This window comes from Lolium rigidum, chromosome 6, assembly GCF_022539505.1.
Source record: "Lolium rigidum isolate FL_2022 chromosome 6, APGP_CSIRO_Lrig_0.1, whole genome shotgun sequence".
Classification (NCBI taxonomy): Eukaryota; Viridiplantae; Streptophyta; class Magnoliopsida; order Poales; family Poaceae; genus Lolium; species Lolium rigidum.
The window spans coordinates 309,729,603-309,757,078 of record NC_061513.1 but is presented as its reverse complement, the minus strand read 5'-3'; the positions used below and the strand labels follow the sequence as shown (position 1 = coordinate 309,757,078).

The 27,476-nt window shown below is 45.8% G+C and overlaps 2 protein-coding genes across 2 annotated transcripts; both read right to left on the bottom strand.

Moving 5' to 3' along the window:
• Positions 1 to 1,272: 1,272 nt before the first annotated feature.
• LOC124665058 (PR5-like receptor kinase) lies at positions 1,273 to 3,201 on the bottom strand. Its single transcript, XM_047202462.1, has one exon. The coding sequence runs from the start codon at positions 3,199 to 3,201 to the stop codon at positions 1,273 to 1,275; it is 1,929 nt and encodes a 642-aa protein (XP_047058418.1).
• A 2,090-nt stretch (positions 3,202 to 5,291) lies between these two features.
• LOC124665059 (PR5-like receptor kinase) lies at positions 5,292 to 7,160 on the bottom strand. Its single transcript, XM_047202464.1, has 2 exons — positions 6,108 to 7,160; positions 5,292 to 6,044 (listed from the first exon to the last, which is right to left on the bottom strand). Exons 1-2 carry the CDS (start codon positions 7,158 to 7,160, stop codon positions 5,292 to 5,294), a joined length of 1,806 nt encoding a protein of 601 aa, XP_047058420.1.
• Between the last annotated feature and the right edge of the window lie 20,316 nt (positions 7,161 to 27,476).

The following is a 27,476-nucleotide window of genomic DNA, read 5'->3' as shown; positions in this document are numbered from 1 at the left end:
ACGGCCCATATCGTTGCACAGAACATTCGTGGCCCATGTCAGCGAGGATCAGAGATAAACTCGTCAGGGCCCCGTCCCCTTTGCTCCACCGCCCTCACCACACTGCCCAGCGGAGCTCCGGCGGAAGCGGCGGCCGTGATCTGGACCACCTCCGTAGTTCCAATGGCTTCCGGCATGTTCGTGCGCTCCTGTGGAAGGCTGACGGTCTTCCCTGGCTACATCTTTTTTTTTCTTTGTCTCACAACATCTACAGCTGCCGTCGCACCAAGCTCCATGCCGCCCTCGATCTCGCTCTGACGGTGGTGAACCTTCTTACTGTACTTCCATTTCATTTACTGTATGTGCATCGACAGATTAGTTCACTGGCGTATAACGATGATGCCCCCACTACAGATTTGTGGATCCTCCTACCAGTCAGTAACCTCGTGAAAGAATTTTGAGTACAGGGTAGTGAGGTCTGTGGACTAGTAATTCAGAAGGGACGGACGGCTAATTGTAACTCCCACCGTGAAGTCACACCAGTGGCACGGTAAGGGACAACTTCTTCCTAACTAGTGCTATTAAATTGCAAAAATGTTGTGAAATCTGATGTCTCAGCACTTGTAGTAGTACTGTAGTAGCATTACATTGTCACAGCAGTAGCACAGATAATTCAGTCAGAACGCGATACTCGCCAGGCTTGGTTTATTTTTCCATGAGCAGGAAAATATTCTATGACTGACTTCTAGTGTACAGACTTGCGAAGTTGCGAACTGTTGCACCATGTGATGCCATTGCCCATTGCCATAGTACACTTTATTGATACCAGAATGTATCTGATTTGAAAAATCGAATGTCATATATAATGAGCACTAGTGAGCACAACGCAGCCTATGTAATAAAAACACTGTTGAAATTGGAAACCTTAACGTACTTGTGGCTTCTGCTAATCCATGTTAGTTAATCCCTCAATCTTCCAAATTTCATACATTTAGTCCATTGTCTGCTTTATTGGAGCTAGGGGCATTTTGGAACATGCTGTAAATTTCAAATGGAATAACTAGAACTAGATCTTCATTACATACATAGAGAGAAACTGAAAACATGAAGAAAGAAAACTGACTTAGTCCGTTGTAGAACAAATATGGTCGTGGTATTGAAATGTTGTTCAGGTAAAATCAAGAGAAGGGGGTTCAAATTGTAGTAACTTAAAAAGATATAACATACACGTCTCTTGCTATCAGAACATTTTCTTCTCATAATAATTGGATGTCTTGCCACGATTGTCTCATTTCACCTGGGACCTGATACATCTGAGGCTACGGGTGGAGCTGAGAAGTTTACACGTCCAACAATACCGAAATTTGCTTCATTGGTTACAACAAAGTTATGATCTATATTGCTCTCTGCATCCATGGTACCTTCCAAGACTTTGACTACCTCGGACATCTTAGGCCTTCTTTTGCAATCAATCTGCAAACACCACATCGCGAGCTTCATCATCTGAATTACATCTTGTTCATGTGCTTGCATGTCGGTACTGTTCTTCTCAATCAAATCTACCAACTGATCACTCTTCACCTTTTTTTCCAACATGGTAATAAGATGCAAGCTCTCATCAGACCGTGAAGTGTCAAGGTTTTTTCTTCCGCTGACGATTTCCATGACCACGATACCAAAGCTGTATACATCAGCCTTCTCTGTGATGTGCAACGTTAACCATTCCGGAGCTAAATAGCCAGGTGTGCCTCTCATTCTAGTGACCACTTGGCTCATATCCCTATCTATTAGCTTGCATAGTCCAAAATCAGAAAGCTTAGTGCCGAAGTTTTCATCTAAGAGGATATTTTGTGGCTTGACATCCAAATGAGCAATTCTCTTCATGCACTCCTCATGAAGATAAGAGAGACCCTTAGCTATGTTTGTGATAATCTTGCATCTTACCTTCCATTCCATTGGAGGAGCACTGTTTTCATGTCGACAATAAATCCACTTGTCCAAGGATCCTTTGGGCATATACTCATAAACCAAGAGCCTATGGGATTTCTCTGCACAGAAACCAATCAGCCTCACCAGATTGATATGATGTATACTACCGATTGTCTGAACCTCTGCCAAAAATTCTCTTTTTCCCTGACCTGCTCGATCCAAACGTTTCACTGCAATTATTTCCTCACCAAGCTGCCCCTTGAAAACAGACCCAAATCCCCCTTCTCCGAGCTTGTCTCTGAATCGCTCAGTTGCTACTTCTAACTGTTGAAATGTGAACCTCATTGGTGTTCCTTGCAGGTTTCTGAAATCTTCCTCCTCATCCTCCATCGCCTGGCATCGTCTTGTCCTTCTCATACGAATAATGAAAAATATTATAGCTACAATGAATATGAAACCGAATCCGGCAATTAGTATCATCAAAGCGGGAGATGGTGTTGTGGTGTAAGTGGACATATGTACAGGAGGATCTTGAGAAGGTTTTTTGAACACATCTAGAGGAGAAGTTGTTGCATCGATCGAGGGACAGAAGACGACCTGGTAGTTGGTGCCTGTTGGGCAAGTGAACACGGTGCTCGTGCTATCATCCCTGGAGTAGCTGTATGCGTCCGGGCACATTCGAACGAAGAGTAGTGAGTAGGTCGTGGGTTCGCAACTGCTAGAGTTGCTGGTGCAACAGTATCTGTCCTGTTTGAACACCGTGCAAGGATTGTTGCAACCCCCTGGGGCTTGAAGCTGATTTGGGCACTGTGACGTGATGTTGGCTGTGCAATGCGCCCCCTTGCTGCACCTTGGCCCTCCCTGGGTTGGCACTGGCAGGAAGTCCATGGGCACGTTGAAGCCGTCGATTAGGGAGATGTTGAAAGAATCTGTACCATTAAACTGTCCGGTCGTGAACTCAGCGATAGTGTTGGGCGGCTTCCCATAGTTCTTGCAGGCAAGTAAGCCGCCGCAGTCGCCCGTCTGGCATGACCCCTTGCCCTTGCCATCGAATGAGCAGCCTGTGCGTGGCCAGATGCGCTGGCCACTGCTTGTGGCCCCGACAGGCACCTCCAGAGTCCACGACTTCCCAGAGTCGAGCTGCATGCCACCGCCTATCGGCACAGCGGCCGGCCATATGGTGTAGGAGCATAGGTTGGTGATGTTTATGGTGGCAGCCTTGCTGGTGGCACAAAGGCGAAGAAGGAGGAGAGGCAGGAGGTGCAGAGCCCAAGATCTCCTTACTGCTGCCATTGGTGTGTTTGATCTGCTTGGATGTGTGAACTTGAATCAGCAGTCCAGTTGTTTTAGGCCTTTTGTGAGTTGTGACTGCTGATATAGCAGGATAACTGACCGATGGTGCTAGAGAGAGATAGTAGAAAGGGACAAGGCCATTGGAATTTCTAAGTAATTGTCAAGTTTTGCGTGTTGAATGTTTCAATGGTCAACAATCTACAGCCTAACTTATATTGTACTAGAAAAAAAAGTCTGATAGAATCTATGTATCATTCGTCCAATATTGTTGATTGTGATAGCTTTTATTGTGAAATTGATGCTAGATTGCATAGTTCTTTTTTTTTTGGTGATAATCTTTGTTAAGACAGGCACACCAGCTGTCTAAGTTTCATGCACTAGCCAACGCAACCAAAAGTCCGAACTAATAGAAAAGGCTAGTGCAATCCACTTATATACTTGAACATCCCGACGTGAGTGATGGGAAAGACACAACAACACTTGTAGAGACTCAGAGGTAGGCTCAACAGGCTTTGTACGTGGACCGATAACTTAGAGTTATGCCTTAAGAGGCCTATACGTGGACACTGAGGGGTGAGGGGCAAGGACAATTTTAGGGCAAATTGTGAAAGCCTGGACTCGAACTCGAGGGCTAAGGCTCTGGTACCATGTTAGGGAAATATGCAACTTGTATTTCCAATATGCAAAAGCCATCATATATATATGTATAGAGGCCAAAGGCTAATATTCAGAAGGCCAAAGGCCATCCTGGTGAGCTCATGCTTTATCAGGTCACGTTCAATACTAGTAAGAACAAAGTGAATGGTGATCCGAATTGCCCACATAGCATTTGAATAGGCCTAGAGCTGCAACGAATTTGGAGCGGGGAAAGAAAACACGGTGATAGATCATGCCACGGAGATATCGTACAACACGTAGAAGTTCACTATAGTGAACCGAAGTGGGATCATAACCAAACTGACTTAGAATGTGGGCGGGATAGGAAATATCTGGACGAGTGACATCTAGATTGATAAGGCTGCCAACAAGATGACGATAACGCGTCGGGTGAACATTGAGCTCCAGGAGTCTCAATATTGCGCTCATCACTAAAAGCGGCGCGAGCAAGAAGATCATGGATATACTTTTCTTGGGACATAAAGAAGCCATAAGAGGTAAGAAGAAACCTCAATCCCAAGAAAGTAGCGAAGAGGATCAAGATCAGACATAAGAAACAAAGCCAATGTACTTAGAGTCGTATCATGTCATCAACACATAGAAGAGTCCTACCACGAGCAGAAGGGTGGACAAACAACGCTGGGTCATGAGCATTGCGTGAAAAATGGCAGGCAGTTACCACATGCGAAATGCCCATACCAGTATGAGAGACTTGTAAAGGCCATAAAGAGAGTGACGAAGACAACATACCATTACCATCGGGAACAGAATGCCCACGTAGTGGCTGCATATAAACCTCCTCACGCAAGTCAGCATTAAGAAATTCATTCTTAACATCAAACTGGGACATGGACCAATGGCCGACAGAGCCCGACAATTTAATCATATGTATTCGTGACATGCTATGCTCGGTGAAGAAGATTGATTGTGCGCTTGAGTTCAGATCTGCCACATAAATAAGGAGGCGGCAGCTCCGTGTGTTAGATTGGTCGCCGCTGCCGATGTGCCTTCTGTTGAGAGGACCTATGGATCGATCAGAGAAGTGAGGGCCTTCGATCTACTGCTGTCGGCGATTTGCGTTCTGTCGAGGGCACATGCGGGCTGATCAGAAAAGATGGAGAATAGAACTCAAAGTTACCCCTACTTGCAGAGAGAAAATGTCTAATTTACGCATTGAGATGTGGGGCTAGATCTTGTTGGTACACCCGACTCTTAGTAAGGAGTACCCGTATCTCAATATGTCTAGATACATCCATTTTTTAGCAATTATTTTGAGCCAGAGGGAGTATTAGATATAAAAAAAACAGTTCAAGCTGAAGGGCTACAGAAGTTACTGTAGTAATTTTAGAACACACATCAGACAATGGCTTTTGCTTTACATACTAAAATCGCTTGAACATAGTCTACTTCTATCAAGACGTGATTGTCTGGGATCACCTGGGACCTGATAAATCTGAGGCCAGAAGTGGAGCTGAGGAGTTTAGGTTCCCAGCAATACTAAAATTTAATGGACTTGTAGAAACAAAGTTGTTCTCTATGCTGGTCTCTGCATTCTTGGTACCTTCCAAAACTTTGATGATCTCAGACATTTGAGGCCTTCTTTTGCAATCAATCTGTAGACACCACATTGCAAGCTTCATCATCTGAATTACTTCTTGCTCATGTGCTCGCATGTCGTTACTGTTCTTGTCAATCAAATCTACCAATTTATCACTCTTCACCTTTTCTTCCAATAAGGTAATCAGATGCAGGCTCTCATCAGTCCGGGAAGTGTCAAGATTCTTTCTTCCGCTGACGATTTCCATGACCACAACACCAAAGCTGTAGACATCGGCCTTTTCTGTGATGTGCGATGTCAACCATTCTGGAGCCAAATAGCCAGGTGTGCCTCTCATTCTAGTGACCACTTGGCTCATATCCCTATCAATTAGCTTGCATAGTCCAAAATCAGAAAGCTTTGCACTGAAGTTTTCATCTAAGAGGATATTTTGTGGCTTGACATCTAAATGAACAATTCTTTTCATGCACTCCTCATGAAGATAAGAGAGGCCCTTAGCTATGTCAGTAATAATCTTGCATCGCAACCTCCATTCCAATGGAGAAGCATTGTTGTCTTGTTGACAATAGATCCATTTGTCCAACGATCCTCTGGGCACATACTCATAAACCAAGAGCCTATGGGATTTCTCTGCACAGAAACCAATCAGCCTCACCAGATTGATATGATGGATACTTCCAACTGTCTGAACCTCTGCCAAAAATTCTCCTTTTCCATGACCTGTTCGATCCAAACGTTTCACTGCAACTGTTTCCTCACCCAGCTGTCCCTTGAAAACAGACCCAAATCCTCCTTCCCCGAGCTTGTCTCTGAATTGCAAGGTTGCTACTTCTAACTGTTGAAATGTGAACCTCATTGGTGTTCCTTGCAGGTTTCTAAAATCGTCCTCCTCATCCTCCATCTCCTTGCGTCGTCTTGTCCTTCGTATAAGCATGATGAAAAGGATTATAGCTGTAATGAATGCAATGAACACGAAACCCAGTACAGCATATTGCCAAACAGAGAGATCTAATCCTGATGATCTAGCAACACTAGATGCATCCACCAGGGGGCAGAAGACGATGTGGTAGTTGGTGCCTGTCGGGCAAGTGAACACAGTGCTCGAGCTATCATCCCTTGAGTAGTTGTACGCTTCTGGGCACATCCTCGCGAAGAGCAGCGAGTAGGTGGTGGGTTCGCAACTGGCCGAGTTCCCAGCGCAGCAGTATCTGTCCTGCTTGAACACCTTGCAAGGATTGTTGCAACCCCCAGGAGCCTGGAGCTGGCTTGGGCACTGCAACGTGATGTTGGATGTGCAACGCGGCCCCTTGCTGCACCCTGGCCCTCCCTGAATTGGCACCGGCACAAAGTCCATGGGCACGTTGAAGCCGTCGACGAGGGAGATGCTGAAGTAATCTTTACCTCCTAACTGACCACCAGTGAACTCCGCGAGGGTGTTGGGCGGCTTCCCATTGCTCTTGCAAGCGAGCAAACCGCCACAGTCACCCGTTTGGCAGGACCCGTTGCCTTTGTCATCAAACAAGCAGCCCGTGCGCGGCCAAATGCGCTGCCCACTGCTTGTGACACTGGCGGGCACCTCCAGAGTCCACGACTTCCCCGGATCGAGCCGCATGCCGCCGCCTATGGGCACAGCAGCTGGCCACACGGTGTCGGAGCATTGGTTGGTGATGCTTATGGTGGTGGCCTCGCCTGTGGCAGCGATGAGCAGGAGAAGGAGAGCCCAAGATGTGCTTGCTGCTGCCATTGGTGTTTGTGATGTGCTTACATCTGTCAACTTAAAGTTGCACTATGGTTCCTGTGACTGACTGCTGACAGAGCACGATAATAATCAATAGGGCTAGCTAGAGAGATAATAGATGGGGACACGGCCGGTGGAACTTCCTATGAAATTTCCAAGTTTTGGGTGCTGAATATTTCAATGGTCAACAGTCTACGACCTAGTATTTCCTATCACCTTGTTCAATATTTTCTTTGACTTCCATGTGAGCTGTATCCACCGTATACCGACTGTCGAATGGGATGTAAGATTCTCGGATCCGCAGCGTTTTGCCTATCGCTGTTATCCTTTTTGAGCCTGTCCTGCCACGTTAAACACCTAGGTGTCACTTTCCTGTTAGCCTATTTTCCAGCCTCTTTTGCCACTGCCAGGTCCCCATTTTCCAACATATTTCATGCGTTGAATTGTTCAACGGTCAGCATATGACAGCCTAACATGTGGAACTTGTGCGCTTGCTTGTGGAGTATGTTTATTGATGATTCTGGCTATAAGAAATATTGTAATTAGTGTTAGATTGGTTTTTTCTGCAATTTTGTTAAATTGCTTGGAGGTCTTTGTTTATTCTTGTTTTGTTCTATTTAGGCTTTGCAGGAGTGCTTTTTGTGCTTTTTGAAAGACAGGGGTCTAGTGGAAGAGGCGGGTCGGGCAAGTTGATTATTCAGAATCGGCACTTGCTTGAATCTGAAAGTTGGGACGGTCTAATCTTGGAGGGAGCAACAATCTTGGGGCAAGCTGTTGACAACAGTGACACAGTAGGCCAGCTGCCTCTTTTACGCATGATCTTTGCCCGGAAGTTGCTCTATCGAGGCCTGGATGTCAGGATGTAAATGTGAGCGGCATGTATCTGGCTGATGCGGCAAGCACTAAAATTAAGTGGCTAAAGTGGACATACCCGCATAGCCTACTTGAGGTGGCGGCACCAACACTTCATACCGGCAGAACTTCAGGCGAGGATACTCGACGGCAACCGATTGATCTGTATTCATTCGAGTTCTAAGTTTTCTTTTGGAAATTAATTATGATTCCAGCTAGAGGTGCTCGCCGTCGAGGTCGAGGATGTCGGGGCACTCACCGTCGAGGGGCTCGCGTAGGGGACTGTTCCCCAGCACAAGCCTGCGGTTGACGGCAGACTCTCGCCGCAGCTCCTCGCCGCGGTCAACGTCGGGTCGGGTGGCACCACAACCTTCCTCATCGACATCGCCGAGGATAGGGACGCTGGGCGCCGCGTGCTTGGGCTCGTGTCGGGGGCTGTTCGGCCGCCGTCCACCGCGTGAGGTACCCGACATAGCCGGGGAGGCATGGGCGATGCTGCGACGCCCGCGACGGAGATGGTGCTCAAGTCCGGGTGCCGGACCGTGCTGACCTTTTTTTTGACCTTTTTTTTAATCAAAGGCCAAAGGCCCAACGCTAAATTAATAACGCCAACAACGACGACAAGGTGCTTACAACACACCCACATGAATTGCCAACAAGGCTACGACCCGAAACTCGAATGACGATCACGATCCTTACGAAGCCTACGGAGACTCGAAGAAGACACCGGACAACAACAGTGTCGGGCCGGAGCTCACCCTAGAGAGAGCCATCGAACACGCACGTCGTCCCTACCGCGGGCAGTGCCACTAGTGTCCGACCACCACTGTGCATCGACCACCGCCGTTCGAACCCCAACAAGCAGCACCATGGAAACTCGATGAGGAAGCTGGGCAGGACGCAAGCCTTGCCGAAGGTCGCCAAGCAGAGAGCCAACGACATCCGAAGAAACACGGAAAGCTCCAAGACGATGTCTTCAAGAAGAATATGACACGAGAGCGCCGTCACCGCCCGATCCGCAGATCTTAGGTTTTCACACGGAGCTCCTTGCTCGTCGAATACTGCGCCTCGGCCATACCACCATCGGAGAGCCGCACACTGTGAACTCCAAGGCGGTGTCTTCAAGAAGATCACGACACAAGAGCGCCGCCACCGCCCGATCCGAGGATCATGGGCTTTCACATGGAGCACGTAGAAGGACAAGGAGAAGCCTCAACGACGCCTTCAAGAAGGGAGCGGCGTTCGCGAACATCGCCGTCGTGGCCCGAGCGAGCAAGGGTTTCCCCTCGGCGAACACTCCCACCTTCTACACACGATACCGACCGACAAAACGACGATCTGCTGCCACCGCACGCTGCTCGCCGGCCACCACGCTGCCCCCGTGACCATGGTTTCTGGCCAACCCCTGAGCCACTGGCACGCCCGCCAACCAAAATGGCCCCCACCGACCAGGGCCGCCGCCCTGGCTCCCAACTCTGCACCTCGCCACATTGAGAAAAACGAGGACTTCGCTATGAGGACACCGAACTCCAACCGAGGAGCCGGCCAACCACCGCACCTTGCGCCACTGCCACCAGGAGGGGAACATAGCCAGACCGGCCTCTAGAAGCCCCCATCGCTGCCGGCGCTCACGGATCTTGGGCGAAAATGGGCTCAAAAGGGGCCCGGGGCCCCTGCCCCGGCCCGAACTCGAGGCGGCCAGATCTGGCGTGCAACACCATCTCACCAGGACCCCTCAACGCCGGAGCGGACGGGCGCCGCAGCTGCCGGCTGAGCAGCTCGACGGACCGGGCCCGACACGCGTCGCCATCACCTTCACTAGCCTGCCATGGCTTGAGCTTGCGCCGCCCGCGCCGGAGCCACTCTAGGGAGTTGTCGCCGCCACGAGCGCGCCAAGGATGTGTCGTCACCACGCGGAGGTCGGAGCTCCGCACCGCCGCGCCCGCCGCCCAGTGTGACGCCCTCAGTGGCCACTACGGCCCGCGCCACGGCCACCGCGCGAGGGGGTAGAGGGCCCCGCCAGCGCCAGCGCCGCGCATGCTTTGCCCGGTGACGCCCTGTGGCGACGGCGAGGGGAGGGGGAGGAGAGGAGGGGGTCGAGGCAGGCGCCGCCGGGAGCCCTCGCGTTGGTCGCGGGAGCGACCGAGAGCTAGGGTTTCCCACTCATCATTTCTCTGGGCCTTCTCTGGCCCGCGCTGATGTAACATCCAAAAAATTTCAAAAATAAAGAAATGAATTTCACTATTTCCAAATTTTGTAACCAACAAAAACTTTTATTAAATTAGGTTTGATACATAGTTATCATGCTTATATGTTGTGATATTTCCATGATTGTTTGTTGAAATATTTTTGAAAGGGTCTTAAACCCTAAACCCTATCCTTTTCACCATCCAAGTTAAAACGAAATAAAAAGAAATTAAATAAGAAAATGGCCTATGTGCCTATGGCTATTTTTGGTAAAACTTTACCTAGGCTTTTTTCTACCTTGTTTAGATGTTTTGAAAACATCAACAAACCTAACCTAGTACCTACCAACTAATTCAAGTAAGAAACAAAAATAAAATAAACATATGCATAGAGGCATATGTGACACATAGCCACATTACCAAATCTTGCCCTATGCATTCATACTCTACCCAAATGGTTTGAAACCATCTCTTAACCTAATCTAAACCTACTTGGACCCTAGACCATGCCCAAGTAAGGCAAGAGGAACAAAATAGAAGAATAAGAAAAATTGAAATATCACCTCTTATGTGGTTATGGCCATTTTAGCAAATCTTTGAACTAGGCATTTTGGAATTGTTTCAATGGTTTGGAAATGTTCCTAAACTAATAAGAATCACTTTTGAATCAAGAAAAACCAAATCAAATAGAGAGAAATAAAATAAATGAGAAAAATGCAAATCTCACTCACATACACAAATAGCCATTTTTGCAAATCATCAACCAAGGCCACCATTGCTTGTACCATTGCTTGTGAAACATTAATATATCAATAAAAACACATTTGCATCAGAGAAACACAAATCAAATCAAATGAAATATCTAATTACACTCACATATGATAATGGTCAATTTGCCCTTTTATAACATCATGCCCACTTTGAGCCCCTGGTTTTGGAGATTCTTAAACTAAACACTCTCACTTCTTTCCACCTCATCCAAGACCATACCAAGATGAACATTTTTGGTGTTGACCATCATGGTTGACTCTGCCTAGTTTGACCAATATAAATGAGACAAGTGGCAACTTTGAAACAAGGTGTAGATCATACCCATTTTGGAATTTCTCAAACCAACACCATTTTGCACACCACCACCACCACCACTATGCTCCAAATATTATTCAAATCCACTCCACCAAAAATCTCTGCAAAATTCAAATAAAAAGTTTATGTGGCCATTTGGTCGAGCACCGTGTGTGCAACAATCAGTAAAATAGACACATGCTTTTATCCAACAGATTTTTGCCTAAACCCCTTTCTCTTTGTGATCATCAACCTCTTGGTACCTCCTCTGCACCAAACCATGCACTGCAGCACTGAGAAAAGGGGTGACATGATCAAAAGTTTGCCATGCCGAGCCCCTTTGCCACCCTCATGCCACTCATCCTCTCCCATCATCTCTAATCCACTCCACCATGTCAACGAGCTTTCCCACACTTCCTCCAGCACGCCTGTACCATCCCTGGGTGAAGACGAGCACGCCAGCGCCTGGAACACGACATGCACTGACGCGCCCAAACACGCCAGTACACGCCAGAGCGCACAGGCACAGCCCTGGACGCGCCAGAGCACGCCGTCGCACCATCGCCTCAGTCCTCCCCTACTCCTCTACTTCTGCATCGAGCTTCACCGCACCACCAGCTACATTGTAGACATGCTCGAATGCACGCGGGAGCCCTGTCATCGTCGCCATGATCGTTGTCCTCCGCCAAGGCACTGTCCGCTCCCATCAAGCTCCTGCACGCTCTCGACCATCATTGGCCATGCCATCACGCTCACCAGTACCGCCTAGACGTTGCCTACCTCACGTGCTACCTCCCTTGCCCCTTCGCCGCTCCAATCGTCGTCGCCATGGCCAACCCGAGCGCACCCCCGCAACACACTCGCGGCCCTATAAATAGAGCCTTCCCCCGAGCAATTCCTTCACATCACTCCACTCCCCACTCTCTTCTGAGCCTCCTCGAACTCTCACTCCTCCACATTGCCACCGGTAGCCCCTTAATTTCACGCCGGAGACACATGAGCCGCCGCAGATCACGTCATCGATTTCGGCCACCTCCGCTCCTCCCACGACCACCACTCGCTTCCTCGTCCTCGACAACACCGCCGCCCACCCTCGCCGAGCCTCGCCGGACCCTGATTAGCTCTCCCACCCCCTAGGCTCGCCGCCAGTAACCTGGTTCTCGTCGGAGACTACGATGAACCACGGCCGCTCGATCTCACTCTAATCCAACGATCAGCATTGATCGATACCGTTTCGGCTAATAGGTGTCGCTGACACGTAGGTCCCATTGACAGGCGGCCCGAGTGCAACCTGCGCCTCGCTGGGCCGGCCCGTTAAATTTTCCCGCGTGGCCCGTTAATTTCAAACTCTAGTTAATTTGATTCAGTGAAATTCAATACTGGTCCTTTGCTAGAATTCCAATAGTTTCAAATGCACTGCACCAAATTTGACCTACTTTATATTGTTGGAAAGCCTATAAAATGCTCTATCCAACCACACTGGGTTCAAACCAATAGCTGTTGTAGATTTTGAATAGTAAAAAGAACAAGACAGAGAGTTTTCAGGATTCAAATAAATTTATAAAATCAACCCTAAGGAGTTTTGAGGTGAATCCAATTGCTATAATTCACATTTCAACCCCTCTAATTTAATATGCAAAAATATGACATGGGTACCGTGTATGATCATGGGCTAGAACAAAATATTGGCTATGTAGTCAATTCTAGCCCATTTAAACTATTTCAAATTTAGGATTTCAAATCTATGAGGTGTAGAACCTCCTTTAAATCATTTTCCCAAGTGTTATGAAGTAATGTGATGACCTCTATTGCATGGTCTCACACTTGCTCACTTGAGGATATTAAATCAAATAGGATTTAAATTGCATGAGGTATGGAACCTCATTTAAATCATGTTTCTCAAATGATAAGTGTGAAGTGTTGACCTTGGTCAACATGTGATCATACCTTGTTATTTGAGGAGATTAAATCTTAACAAGATTCAATGAGAGGAAATTATTTCTCCAAACTAAAGAGGAACCCTAATCCACATTTCAATGAGAGGAAATTATTTACCTAACACTAAGTAAGAAAACCCTAGCATAATTTTTGGCTAGCAATGTAAGTGATGATGCTAGATCATTTGTGTGAGCCATTAAGAGTAATTAGTCTACTTAAGTATCGTTTGGTGATTGTATCCTCGTATTCATTTATAGATGCTAGTACCGGAGACTATCAAGAAGAGGAGGTATTGTACCAAGAGGAAGAAGAAGAGAACTTTGATCACCTCACAAATCAAGGCAAGCTAGACTAATGAAAGTTCTATTGTTGCAAGCTAATATTCTTGCAAAGTGCAAAGCTCTACAGGAGCAAGGCACCACCCCATTTTATTCTATGCTTAATGGTCCTATCCCAAGTTTTTTACTTTACAAGATTTATTGAATTTGATTTATCAAGGTTACTTTTTGATTCATGATTCACTTGGTCTAGCTATGGAGTAGTACAAGAGCATCAAATTTAGCCTAGAGCAATACCAGCTAACTAGCACCCCTCAGGACTAGTTGCTAGTGCTAAACTTTAAAAGTGACTACTCTAGTTGGGAACTTGTGAAAACCAATGACTTTGAAAACCTTGGAATAATGAGTCATTCTATTGAAAGATTTTGAAGGTGAATATGACTTGTGAATGACTTGGTGAATTTTACAAAACTGATGGTTGGGTTCGGATGCGATACCATTCCAATTCTTAAGTACCCCCACAATACCTGAATCTGGGTAAGGCTTAACTGGAAACTTATGTATTTTAGTATGGGTTCCCTCTGAACAAGCGTCATAGGGGTTATGCCGAGGCTGCCTCCATTGAAAGTGAAATGACGTGAAATGAGGTGAATGTCCTACCCAAGCCCTATGCAGTTCTCGGGTTGGCGGTTTGCTCTCACCGGGAGGCCAAGCTCATGGGGAGAGGTGCCTATACTAAGGTATGTAAATGAAAAGTTAGGATTGGTAGTTCGCGTACCGTGTACAATAAATCAGGGCCAGTTACCCCTGACGAACTATTGCAATTGTTGTGGCACAAGTGTACAACCTCTACAGAGTTTAAACTATTCGAATAGCCGCGTCCGCGGTCATGGACAGTTGGAAAGGCCATACTGTTTCGTCATCAGAACTTTTCCAAAAATGTGAATGGTGACTTGTGACTTGAATGGAAAGGTGACTTTGACTTTGAATCACAACAGAGTTGTGGGAATGACACTAATGTTCCCACTTGAGTTAAGTTAGGCAAATGAAGAGTCCTGGATTATAAATGTTTATGAAATAAAACTGGCTTTTTGCAAATGAAACTAGAGCTTAGCACCCCCTTACTATAGTTGATAGCACTTACATTAGTATTAGTTTGCGAGTACTTTAAAGTACTCATGGCTGTGTCCCTGGCTATTCAAATGGCCAGACTATGATGATGAACCCCAGTACCAGGATGAAGGACAGCAGGACGTCTACGACAACTAGGACCACTCCCGACGTCAACAGTTGCATGTGGAACAGATGGACCACAACCGCTACTTTGCTGCCGCTATGTGTTTTGTAATAGGATCTCTAGATCCTCTATGTTGTATTAAGACTGGATCATGTGATCCTTTTATTTGTAAGACTATTATGATGTTGTAATAAATGATGTTCTGTGATATCAATCTATTATGTCTCGCAAAACAATATTCCTGGGATTGCGATGAATGGCGTAATAGACATCTGGACGTAAAAATCCGGGTGTTGACAGCTACCTCACTGCCGTCGGGGGTACTTGACAAAATGTGGGGCCTGGTCGTCGTCGACGGGCCGAGCGTGGACCAGATGGAGGAGCTCGTCTGGACGGGTTCCATCTACAGGGCCGCGACACTCTCCCGCGTGGCCACTAGGAGTTGACCCCCCGGGCAAAAGCCATCTACTTTATTTGTACTCTGTATGTGGGAGTAAGGCACCGAAGGTGATTATCGTTTCAATATGTATGGAATATCTATACCTAATAATAAAACAAAAAAGGGTTTCCGTCGTCCGTCGGGCGTTTTGAAATTTACCCCTTGAAAAAACTGTAATCAACCCGCGGTCCTTCTCTATAACTCCATCACTCCTTGTCTGTAACTCCATCTCCTCCATCGTTGACTACGGCCAGGCGCCCTACCCCATAGCCACCTAGCTCCGTCAGGCGAGGTACGGCACGGCGCGTCCTGCACCCATATCCTCCCAGATCCGTCGTGCCCACTGCCAAGTGAAGCCTTTCTTGGGTCAACGCCAAAAACATCGAGCCAGGAGAGCGCCCCGCCCAACCCTGTCCGGCGAGCTACAGCCCGACGCCCTGCCCCCATAGCCACCCAGCTCCATCCGACGAGGTACGGACCGGCGCGTCCCACCCCCATATCCGCTCAGGTCCTTCGTCAATGTACGTCCCGGCTCCCCCGGCACGCCTCGCCCCCATGGCCTCCCATCCCAGCTCCGTAGTTTCAACCATGCAATGGGGAGACGACCGGAGCCTGCTGCCCCATGCCAAGAGGGCGGCGAGGTTGCCGCCGGTAAGCCCCGTGCCCGTCCTCCTCCGGCGCTGCATAGACTGGCTCCATCCGTGATCCGAGTCCCCGGTGCCCCCGTACCCATGGCTGCCTCCGATACAAACTCTGCTCGAATACATCTCTTCCATACGATTTCAGACATGAACTATGGCTTTGCCTATTCCGTGAGCCAATAAAGAGCGCGCGAGACCCTCCACCGGAAAACAAATCAAGTGCAAGTTCCAGCGTCCCTCGATCAAATAACGTCAGCGACTAAACCAAAACTCAATCCGCCAAATCGGAGTTCTGCCCACGTGTGCTCCACTCATGGTTAGGGACGTATTTGTGCTTCTTTCAGATTCATTGCTCGTTAATTCAGATTCATTGATCGTTAAACATAAAAGAAAGATTCAGGTTGCAGGTTACATGTTGCTTACTGAATTATGCTCATTGATCTTGTAAGGGTACATTGCCCCTATGTGTGGTTTTGGTAATTAATGACAACCCCTATGGACTAATGTTTTCATTGAGTTTATATGAAGGACTATTCCATAGGTACTACTTGTATTCCATGTGTTGGATTCAAGTATGGATGCCATGAAGATAAAGACACACCTTGTGTATTGGCATCAAGATCATCTATCAAGATAGTATGATAGAGCATGAGAAGATACACGGTTGACCAATACAAAGAGTGAATAATAGATTCAAGATTGGTCAACACATGAAGCATGAAGAATGTGCCACGAGAAGTCATGTGGTATGGTAAGCCGTGTCAATCATGCTTTATGAACTAACCCATCATACATGTTCCCTTGTGTTGTCTATGTGGGTTAGATATCTTTCCATGGGCATGCATCAAAAGTGAGATCTCATATAGCCCATGAGAGGATGACATCAAGTGGTGATCGTCATCAAGGTTGAGTTGGGCAAGTTCAAGTTGAGCATCTCAAGAGGCTCATATGCTTGAAGCTTGCCGTCCATTTGGTGATAATGGACATGTGAAGATGTGCATCAATGGAGCTTTCCCATCATGGTGTATAGGGGAGCATTTGTGAGTTTTCACGAAGCAACAATGATCAAGTGTGGCATTCCGGCTTGAGTGGAGCTTGAAGAGTTATCATCAAGATCAAGCGGGATGCGCAAGGCAAAGGTATGGCCTTGATAGGTATTCCTTTTACCGGTCTCAAGGTTGTTGATGGGAGACCGTGTTATAGGGTAGATAGCCGCACTATCAAGAGGGGCTTTCGGTTGGGTAACTTGATCACATCGTCTTAGGGAGCTCAACCCTTTGCATGCTTTGCATTCCATAAATCTTGTTGTTTCTTGGTGTTTCTCTGTGTGAGGTTCGTGAGCTTGTTTCTAGCTTTACAACAAGCCCAAGTTTATCGAAAACGGAATCCATATGCATCTTCTATTGTGTTTTCGAGCTTGGAAGTTTTACCGGTGTTTCTTTTATAGATAAGTCAAAACATTCATCTTATGGTTTTTACTCCATGGGTGGACAATTATGTTTGTATGCATAAAGTTGTAGGGCTTATTGTCCTGATTCCAACAAGCCCAAGATCATCGAAATCGGAGTCTGGACGCAAAAGTTATCATGGTTTTTGTAAAACATGTTTTCATGTTTGGCCCGGTGCCTCGCCCGGCGTGACCGGTCGTCCCACCGGATGGCCCGGTTTCAACCGGCCCCTGTACTGGTGCCAACTGGGATATGTACTATAAGTCCCCGATCCGCCCCTATCACGGCCCGGCCTCAGGTCTGGTTTGGACCAGGCGGCCCGGTTTGTGGCCCGGTCGGACCGGCTCTCACGCTAGGTGTCCCGGTGCCTAGCCCGGTCGACCAGCTCTCACGCCAGGCATCCCGGTGTCCGGCCTGGTCGACCAGCTCTCACGCCAGGCGGCCCGGTCTGTGGCCCGGTCGACCAGCTCTCACGCCAGGCGTCCCGGTCCCTGGCCCGGTTGACCAGGCTGCTGACCAGGCTGCACGAAAAACTCCCATATCTACCCCAAACAGTCATATTTCGTTTGGCTATAAAAGGGGCTTCTTCCCCAACAGTTTTCTAGGGTTCTTGAGCACATTTTTGACCACCATTATTGAACCTCTTGAGCTTGCTTCCTCTCCCTTCCCTCCCATTATTCTTGCTCATTTTTGAGGGATCTAAGAGAGGAGATCTAGATCTACAACCTCCACCAATCCATTTCTTCTCTAAGTGAGGGGAACTCTTGGGATATAGATCTTGGAGTCATTTGTTGATTTCCTCCATTGGTCTTCCTCTCTAATCTCATCCTAGCATTTGTTGCTTGGGTGGGATTTGTGTGTGAAGGATTTGAACACCTTTAGTGTTCTTGCTTTGCATCATTGCATAGTGTTGAGCTCTCCACCACGATTAGTTCGAGTGAGAGACCGTAAGCTTGTTACTCTTGGAGGGAGACCTCCTAGTTGGCTTGGTTGGTGTCCCGGTGACCTCTTCGCGGAATATTGTGAAGGGGCCCGGGCTTCTCCTTCGTGGAGCTTGTCAAGTGGTTGTGGAGCTTGCCATCTCCGGAGTGGAGGAAAAGCTAACCATAAGGAAATGGCCATTATCCTTCGTGGGTGTGGCTCGGAGAATAGGGTGAGCCTTCGTGGCGTTGGGGAATCCTTCGTGGGACCTCCACTCCTCCAAACGTGGCGTACCTTCTTGCAAAGGAAGGGAACACAAGAATACATCCCCGTCTCCGCGTGCCTCAGTTATTTCTATAACCGAGCTCTCTTTCCTTGTGATAGCCATCGAGCTTGAAGTACATATATCTTGCTATCACTTATGCTACATATATCTTGTGCCTATCTTGCTTAGCTCTAGTTGTTCTTGTTACACTTAGTTGAGCTTAGCATATTTAAGGTTTGTGGTTGTAATCTAAATGTTAGTTTAATTCCGCATTCTTACAAGACAAATCCGTAAGAGTTTTTAATTGCCTATTCACCCCCCTCTAGGCGACATATCGATCTTTCAATAGGTATCAGAGCAAAGGTTTCTCCTCGTTTAAGGCTTCACCACCTTGAGAGTAAAGATGTCGGCTAGTATAGTGCACAATGACACAATTATCTTTGATGGCACAAATTATCTTTTGTGGCGAAATTTCTTGCTTTATAATCTTCGGACCTTGTGTTCAAATATAGAGCAATTTCTAGATGTAGGTTTTTCTCCTCCGATGGATCCTCAAAATCTATCTCTAGAGGATGAGAAAAATTTACATCTTGAAGCTCAAGTATCTAATGAGCTTTATTCTCCTTCAGACCCGATTTTCGTAGGTTCTTGATATATATAAAGTGAAAGTCATCTCATGAGATATGGATCAAGCTTAAAGAAATGTTTGGTGGATCCATTTCTCATTTGGTCGGTGGTGTCTCCGAGGATCTCTCTTTCCCTTCACATCATGAAGAGCTCCAAGTTGCTTTCACCTCCGGCCATGATGATTTATCATCTACTTCCACTTCACCAACGTGTTGAAGACACAAGGTATTGATATGGTGAGTGGTGAAGGAAATTGCAATGTTGATATTGTGCTCAATAGTGATGACTCTTCATCTCTATCTCATTGCAATGTTTTCTCTTTGGAATTAAACACATCTAGCATTGAAAATAATCTACATGCTTGTGTTGATAGTCCTTGCATATCATGTACAAACTCCATACATAAGTCCCATGATGATATACTTGCTTTGTCTTCTTGCCATGAACAAAATGCTTCTATTTCCTCTATTGGTTTGTTGTCTAACAATGTAGAGGAAACCGAACACTCTATGGATCAAGACATGATTTCAAATAGGGATTTAAGAATATCCTCATCTTCATCCTCCGGTATGCACATGTGCCTTATGGCAAATAGATCAAAGGTATCTCCTACTTTGGCTCCTAACACATCCTCTAATGAGGAGAGTGATGACGATGATGATAATGATGAAGAATATAATGCTTTGGTCAAAGAGATGGGGCTTGTATATGCTTCTCTTCGTGGTAATAAAGAAGCTCGTGCTAGTCTCGAACACTCTATGGAAACCATGAATAAATACAAGGAAACCATAGTGGATTTAAAGTCTCATATTGAAAATAGGAGACTAAGACTAGATCTCCTCAAGCAAGAGCTAAAAGATGAGAAGTATACTAACCTTATGCTTACACAAAAAACTGAATCCTACGAGCTTGAAAATGAAAATCTATTGTTGATGCTTGTGCTACTAACTCTAATTCTTGTGAAGCATCTATCTTAAAGGAGAATGTTGAGCTAAGGGCTCAACTTGATTGGCTAACTAGCAATGGTAGGGAATGGGAAGAAAGCAATAAAACAGTCTCACACTCTTTTGAGGACCTTCTAACTTCCTACGATGAGCTAAAGTTAGCTAATGAGGCTACTATTACCAAGGTAACATCGTGTGAGCCTCATGTGGAAATTAGCACAACTTCTACTCAAAATGCTATATTGCCTTGTGCTATTCCTTGTAATCCATCTAGTCAAATTAGTGATAAACCTTGTGTTGGATTACTTGCTTTGCCTTGTTGTTCTAACAATGAAGCTTCTACTTCCTCTAGTACTTGTATTTCTACTAACCATGTAGAGGAAATCTAAGAGATCAAGGCCCAAGTCCTTTCTTTGAAGAAAGACTTGGAAAAGCGTCATGAAGGGAAATCCCCACTTGACAAGATGTTGAGTGTGCAATAATCCCCGAATGACAAGAGTCGACTTGGATTCAACTCCAATAACAAGAACAAGTCCAAGAGCAAGAGAAACAAGAAGAAGGGCCAAGACAAAGTCAAGGATCCGACCAAGTTGGCTAGGATATGCATGAAATTCAAATTTCACCTATAAATATGCACATATTTATATGGAGTGTGTCCTATGTATTGTGGTTAGTCTAAACATTTTTGACCCAATAAGTTTGGGGACCAAGATGTACTTGAATGTTGTTTTAGGTACATTGGAGATGCAATGGAGGCTTGTGTCATCTATGAGGAAGGTGTTGTCACCATATGAGAATTGGAGTCAAGCTAGGATGATCGATGAACTCTTATCTCGGTAACAAGTATCTTATTCATGCATATTCATATAGCATCCATCCTCTTGTAGGTTGCATCTTGGCATGAAATTCTTTATTTCGAAAATATTGAGGTTCTTGAAAAATCCTTTTTAAAGAAAACTTCTTATTGTACATTTGTGTAATTTGAGAAGATGCATATGATAGGAATATATATATATATATCATGTTTATGATTCACCTATCCAAAATATGCCCTCCAGCAATTTATTGCATATCAATTCCTCAAAGAGCTCTTATGTGCAATATTGATGAAATTGCGAAATAATTTCGTATTTATGATACTTGTTGCCTTTATCAAAAAATTCCAACTAGCTTTACTTCCCTTATTGTTAGTTGTGATGTTTTTTTTTATTTTCTTGGTTGAAGTTCATTCATATACTATAAGTGAAAATTGGAGCCATAGGCTATATATGCTTCAAGCAAACATCTTTTGGTATACTTTATGACTTCATCTTTGATATCAAGTCTTATTTATTTTATTAACCTTTTGTGTGTGCATATTTCTTTATGGATCATCTTGTCCACATTAGAAACTTATATACATGAGAGCGTTAATCCATCATCTTGATATCCTTGTTCTTTCCCGACCATCTTCTTATTCTTTTGATTTTAGTGGTGTTGGTAAAGAAGATTTATGAGTGCTTGGTTTATTTGTTTTTCTGCATGCACTCATATCTCGTAATTGTTGGACTCAAGTTGTTCTTGATTGTGTTCTATTGTAGAGGGATTAAGGATTCCATGTTTGTGCATATTGTATTCAAATGCAAACATTATAAATTATGCACGAACCTTGGGGAGCTTCCTTATTTTATTTAGAGCACTATATCTATCTTATCATGATATCTTTGTTTTTCCAATTGGATCTTTGATTGCTTGCTTTATTTGTTGAAGCTTACTTCCTCATGTTATCTTTATGCAATCTTTGATCCTCAATATAGTTTGACTTTCTTCAAGTTGAAAGAACATGGAGCCCCCATGTGTGGTTTTGGTAAGTGATGACAATCCCTATGGACTAACGGTTGCATTGAGAATCTATCTTAGGTCCATAGCCATGTGTTGGTCTCAAGGTTCCAAGATGGAGAAGATCGAGTACGATGAAGAAGACCAATGAAGATGGTGTCGAAGAGAGACGAAGACCATGTTGAAGATGAAGAGAGAAGACGACGTAGAAGATGGATGAAGACGGTGGCGTGCGTACAAGATCGAAGAAGATGGTGGCGTGTATGTTGGAGGAAGACGGTGGCATGTACAAGGGTGAATAGGATGAAGACGGAGTTGCCGACTCAAGTGGAACGCGCAAGGATAAGGTTTGTGCTCGATAGGATAGTGAGCCGCATCATCGGAGAGAGCTCAAACCTTGCATGCATTGCGTCGTTTTTCTTGGCTGTTCTTGGTTCTTATCCATGAGATGTTCGAGATCTTGTGTTCATTCTCATGACAAGCTCTAGCTCATCGGAAACGGATTCCTGATGCATCGCATGTTGCATGTGCGAGGGTGATGATTTTCCCGATATACCATATTAAGAGGTTACACCTCTATGACCATGAGAAAATCATCACTTGATCTTTTCCATGATTTCACCTTGTGTAGTGGTAGCTCTCATCGTCCTCTTTCCGACAAAATTGGTTTCATGTCATTCCGAGTTTCCTAGCCCGAGTTATCGCATTTTCTGTTTCGTAGAAAAAGAAAAAAAAGGAGGGCAGTAGTACCGCTTGGGCTTCCGGCCCAGTACTGGACTGCCCTTCCAGGCTTACTGGACCCGGAGCAGTACCGGGCCGGTACCAGGCCGGTAGTACTATAACTATTACGGTACCAGGCCCGGTACTACCGGCCCAGCTCTTTTTCCTTTTTTTTCTCTCTTCCTCCAACAGCTTCCAACTGCTCTTGGGCCGCGCCCTGCTTCCCACGTCCAGCCCGCACTGGGCCACGCTGCCGCCACCCGCCTTGGGCCGCCATGCCCCGCACTAAACCCAGCTCCCGCCGCGGCCCAGCCTCCCACGCGCCCAACTCCGCTCGCCCGCGTCACGCTCGATGCGCCGCTGCTCCCGCACGCTCCACGCACGCGTGGACGCGGCCCCGCTCGATCTCCCGCTCGAGAGATGAGGCGTTGACCTCCCGACCGGCCGTACAGCTCCCGCCCGCCGCTCGCTAGCTGCTGCTGCCGCTGCGTGCAGCTGGCCCCACCTGCTGGCCCTGCTGCACGCGCGCACGACCGCATGCACTACTGCACTGCTTTGCCGCTGCCTGCTCTCTCTCTCACATATTCCCAGATCTATTTTGCACTGATTTTGAACACGAGCGGTAGTACCGCTACGCAAAGCGGTACTACCGGTTTTCGGCCGATTTTTAGATCTCAGTTTTTGGGAAAAATGGTAGTACCACTTTGCACAACGGTAGTACCGCTTGGGGCGAATCTGACCGTTTTCTCATCCCCAACAGCTATATTTTGGAGCCCCTATTTATACCCCTCTTCCACCTCCGACCCAAACGCTTCTTCCCCTCCATTCTCTCTCCTCCACTGTTGACCTTGAGTTGTTTCTTCCTCCTCTTGATCCCCCCACTATTTCTTGCATATTGTTTTGGGAAAGGAGAGAGGAGATCTAGATCTAGAGCTTCACCAATTGAATCCCTCTCCAAGTGAGGGGATCTTGCTAGATCTAGGTCTTGGAGTTATTTGGTGTTTCTCCACATATTTGTTCTTCCTCCTTATTCCCCCAATAGCTTTTGTAGCTTTGTTGGAATTTGGGAGAGAAGAACTTGGGCATCATAGTGGTGTTCTTAGCCATTGCATTAGGTGCATCGGTTTGGGTTCTCTCCGGGTTTTCGGTCTCGTAGAGAGCATGTTGATCTTAGTGGTGTTGTTGCCTTAGTGGCCTTGTTGCCTTTGTGGTGTTCTAGCCTTTGTGGCATGTCGTCTTTGTGGCGTTGTAGCCTTTGTGGCGTTGTTGCCTTTGTGGAGTGTGTTAGCCTTTGTGGTTTTGGAGCCGGTTGTGGCGCGTTGGTGTCTTGGTGGCTTTGTTGCCGGTGTGGCGTGTTGTAGCCTCTTGTGGCCTTGTACTTGAGAGCCTCCGTGTTGTGGAGTTGCCTCAAGCTTGATACTTGGGAGTTTGCCCAAGCTTGTACGGGTTAGGTGACCACCCTCAAGGGTCCCTTAGTGGATCGAGGCTTTCCCCTTGGTGGAAAGGCTCGAGGAGAATACGGTGGCCCTAGTGGCTCATTGGAGTGCCTTGTGCCTCCACACCGCTCTAGACGGAGACGTAGCACCCTTGGGTGTGAACTTCGGGATACATCGTCGTATCCTCGTGCACCGGTTACTTCTCAACCCGAGCTCCTTTATCTATGCGCTTTACCTTGTTATATCTATCTTGCTTGATGTGCTATACCTAGCTTGTTATCACCTTGTTTCTCATCATGCTAGCATAGGTTGTTGGTGCTCTTAGGCAAACCCCTAGTTGATAGGCTTTGAGCTAAACTAGTAAACACATGTGTAGTTTTATTCCGCCTAGTTTATCTCTCAAGTACAAGTTTTTATACACCGCCTATTCACCCCCCTCTAGGTGACGTCCTAGTACATTCAATTTGTATCAGAGCTAGGGCTCTCTTATCTTGTTGGGCTTCACCGCCTAGAGAGTATGACGTTGGCTAGAGGATTAGTGCACATTTCCACCTTTACATTTGATGGCACTAATTATGATGCTTGGAAATTCTACATGCTTGATTATTTTAGGGGCATGCACCCTCATGTGGAGCAAATTCTTGATATGGGTTTTTCTCCACCTAAGGATCCACAAAATCCAAACTTTGAGGAGAAGATAAATTCTTATCTAGATGCTCAGGCTACTAAAGTGCTTTGCCATGTTGTGAGTCATGTAGTGATTTCCTCCATCGTGCCTTTCCGGAGTGCTCATGAGTTTTGGACAAAGCTTCGAGATACATATGGTGGGTCCAAGACCATTGAGGATGATCGCACTCCTTCCACTTCACCAATGTGTGGTAAGACACAAGGTAATGATATGGTGAGTGGTGATGAACATTGCATTGTTGATGGTGAGCCTTCTCTTGATGATTCTTTATCCCTATCCCATTGCAATGTTTCATCTTTGGACTTGAACACTTATATCACTATAAATGCTTTACATGCTAGTGTTGATAGTCCTTGCATGTATTCATCCCATGTTGATATGCTTGCCTTGTCTTGTTGCCATAATGAAAATACTTTGCTTTCCTCTAGCATTTGTGTGACTAACAATGTAGAGGAAACCGAAGATACTATGGGCCAAGACAAGATCTTGGATGGAGCTTCAAGTAGTTCATCTTCTTCATCATCGCACGGTTCTTACACATGCCTTATGGCTAAGGCTTCAAAGGTATCTCCTTCCTTGGAACCCTATCTATCTAGTGATGATGAGGATGATGATATGGAAGGACTTAATGTTGCTTCCTTAAACATGTTGGGTGAGTTGGTATTCCATGTTCTCCATGATAAGAAATTTGCTTGCTCTAACTTTATGAAAATCTTGGCTTTTGCCATTGAGAGCACACAACTTATTGAGAAAATGGAAGAGCATGAGCGGGAGTATGCGGACGAGATTGCAACTCTTAGTGAAGCTCTTGAAGAACAACAAACCACCAATGAAACTCTTGAGGAGACCTTTATTCTAGAGCTATCTAAAGTAAAGGAATCTCGTGATAGAGCTTTAGAGGTGGCACATGATTTTTGAATTAAAAATGTTGAGCTAGTAAGTGCTCATGCTAAACTCCTTGAGGATTTTGAGCTCCTCAAAAATGGCTCTAGGGCTATTGATAGTGAGCTCATCAAACTCACCGAGTCACATGAGCAATTTAAGGCTCTCAACTTAATAGAGCTTGCTAAGTTGCCCTCTCCTTGTGCTATAATTGATAATGCTTGTGCTACTAACTCTACCTCTTGTGAAGCATCCATCTTGAAGGAGAATGTTGAGCTAAGGGCTCAACTTGCTTTGCTAACAAGAAATTATGAGAAATTGGAAGAAAGTCATGGAAAGCTTTCTAGCTCCCATGATGATCTTCTAGTCTCTCATGATTTGCTAAAGTTAGCTCATGAGGCTATCATGTTAAAGGTAAAATCTTGTGAGCCTCATGTGAGTACTAGCACTACCTCTCAAAATGCTATTTTGTCATGTGCTAGTGCTTTTAGTTCACCCACTCATGCTATTGATTTATCTTGTGGTGAACTACCTTCTATGCCTTGTTGCTCTACTAATCCATGTGCTAGTGCTAGTAATTCATCCACCCATGCTATTGCTATATCTTGTGGTGAATTACATACCTTGCCTTGTTGCTCTAACAATGAAGCTTCCACTTCCTCTAGTACTTGTGTTGTTACTAACCATGTAGGGAAATCGAAGAGCTCGAGGCCCAAGTCACTTCTTTGAAGAAGGACTTGGTGAAGGGTCATGATGGGAAGCAATAACTAAATGACAAGAGTGGACTTGGATTCAACTCCAACAACAAGAACAAGTCCACCACGCACAAGCGGAAGAAGGGCCATGGGCATGTGAAGGACCCCGCCAAGGTTGTGTGCTTCAAGTGCAAGATTGAAGGGCATCATGTTAGATCGTGCCCCTTGAAGAAGAAGCCACTTGGCGAGAAGAAACAAAGGAAGCGGCCTCAAGATGGAGCTCATGGTCTACCTCAAGGCCAAGCTCAAGGTATACCTCAACTTGAAGAAAGGCCGCTACCCAAGAAGGATCAAGCCAAGGCTCCCGTTGTGGAGAAATCAAGTGAGAAGAAGGAGAAGAGAAGAACATGCCACATATGCCATGAGAAGGGCCACATCTCCTCCTTTTGCACTATTGGTAACTCATCCAACTCTATCTTGATCCATGGTGCTTATTCTCTACATAAGGATAAGGTTGGCGATGTGTTTGCAAAATATGTTTGCACTCAAAGTGGTTTCGTAAAAAGAATCATTTGGGTTGCTAAGTCCTTTCATCCATTACCCATGCACCTCCTTGCGGTAACGAGTCCTCAACTCCTTTACATTGAAAGTTACTTGGTCCCCTTTTACATGTGTTGGTTTTGTACCTTGCATGTGGTTGTGTTTGTTGTGCCTCCTACTTGCTTATCTTTCTATCATGCTTATATATGTTGGGTGGCACATCATGTACAATTGTTCTTTGTTGAGCCTATTGCATATTGTTCATATCTTAGTTGTTGGCTCATGTGAGAAATTAATGGACTATCCCATTTTGTGGGAGTGATATGCTTTGTGCATTTCACAATCCTAAAATGTGCGACATGATGATTTAAAATTCTATAATGTCCATTAATCATCTCATATGGTTCTTATTTGCCTCTTGCACGAAAAATGTCTTTATCACATTATGGGGGAGTATTATGCTTTGTGCATTCTACAAGCCTAGAAAATGTGAACATTTGAGGTTGTGTGCTCAAACAAATCCCACTTTACTATATGCTTTCTTTGTTGTGAAGATAATCTTGGACATACTCACAAACTACCATATGGATATTTCCTAAATACCTCTTGCCCTTCGACAATTGGTAATAAATTGTGTGGTATTGTTCCGGATCATCCTCACACTTGACTCATGTTCTCAATTGCTTCATCTCTTGCCAAGAA

Coding starts and splice junctions, on each gene's coding strand:
- LOC124665058 (XM_047202462.1), bottom strand. CDS start 3,201: ATGGCAGCAGTAAGGAGATCTTGGGCTCTGCACCTCCTGCCTCTCCTC.
- LOC124665059 (XM_047202464.1), bottom strand. CDS start 7,160: ATGGCAGCAGCAAGCACATCTTGGGCTCTCCTTCTCCTGCTCATCGCT. Junction 6,045..6,107: donor AAGGAGAATTTTTGGCAGAG/GTTCAGACAGTT, acceptor TTCTGTGCAGAG/AAATCCCATAGGCTCTTGGT.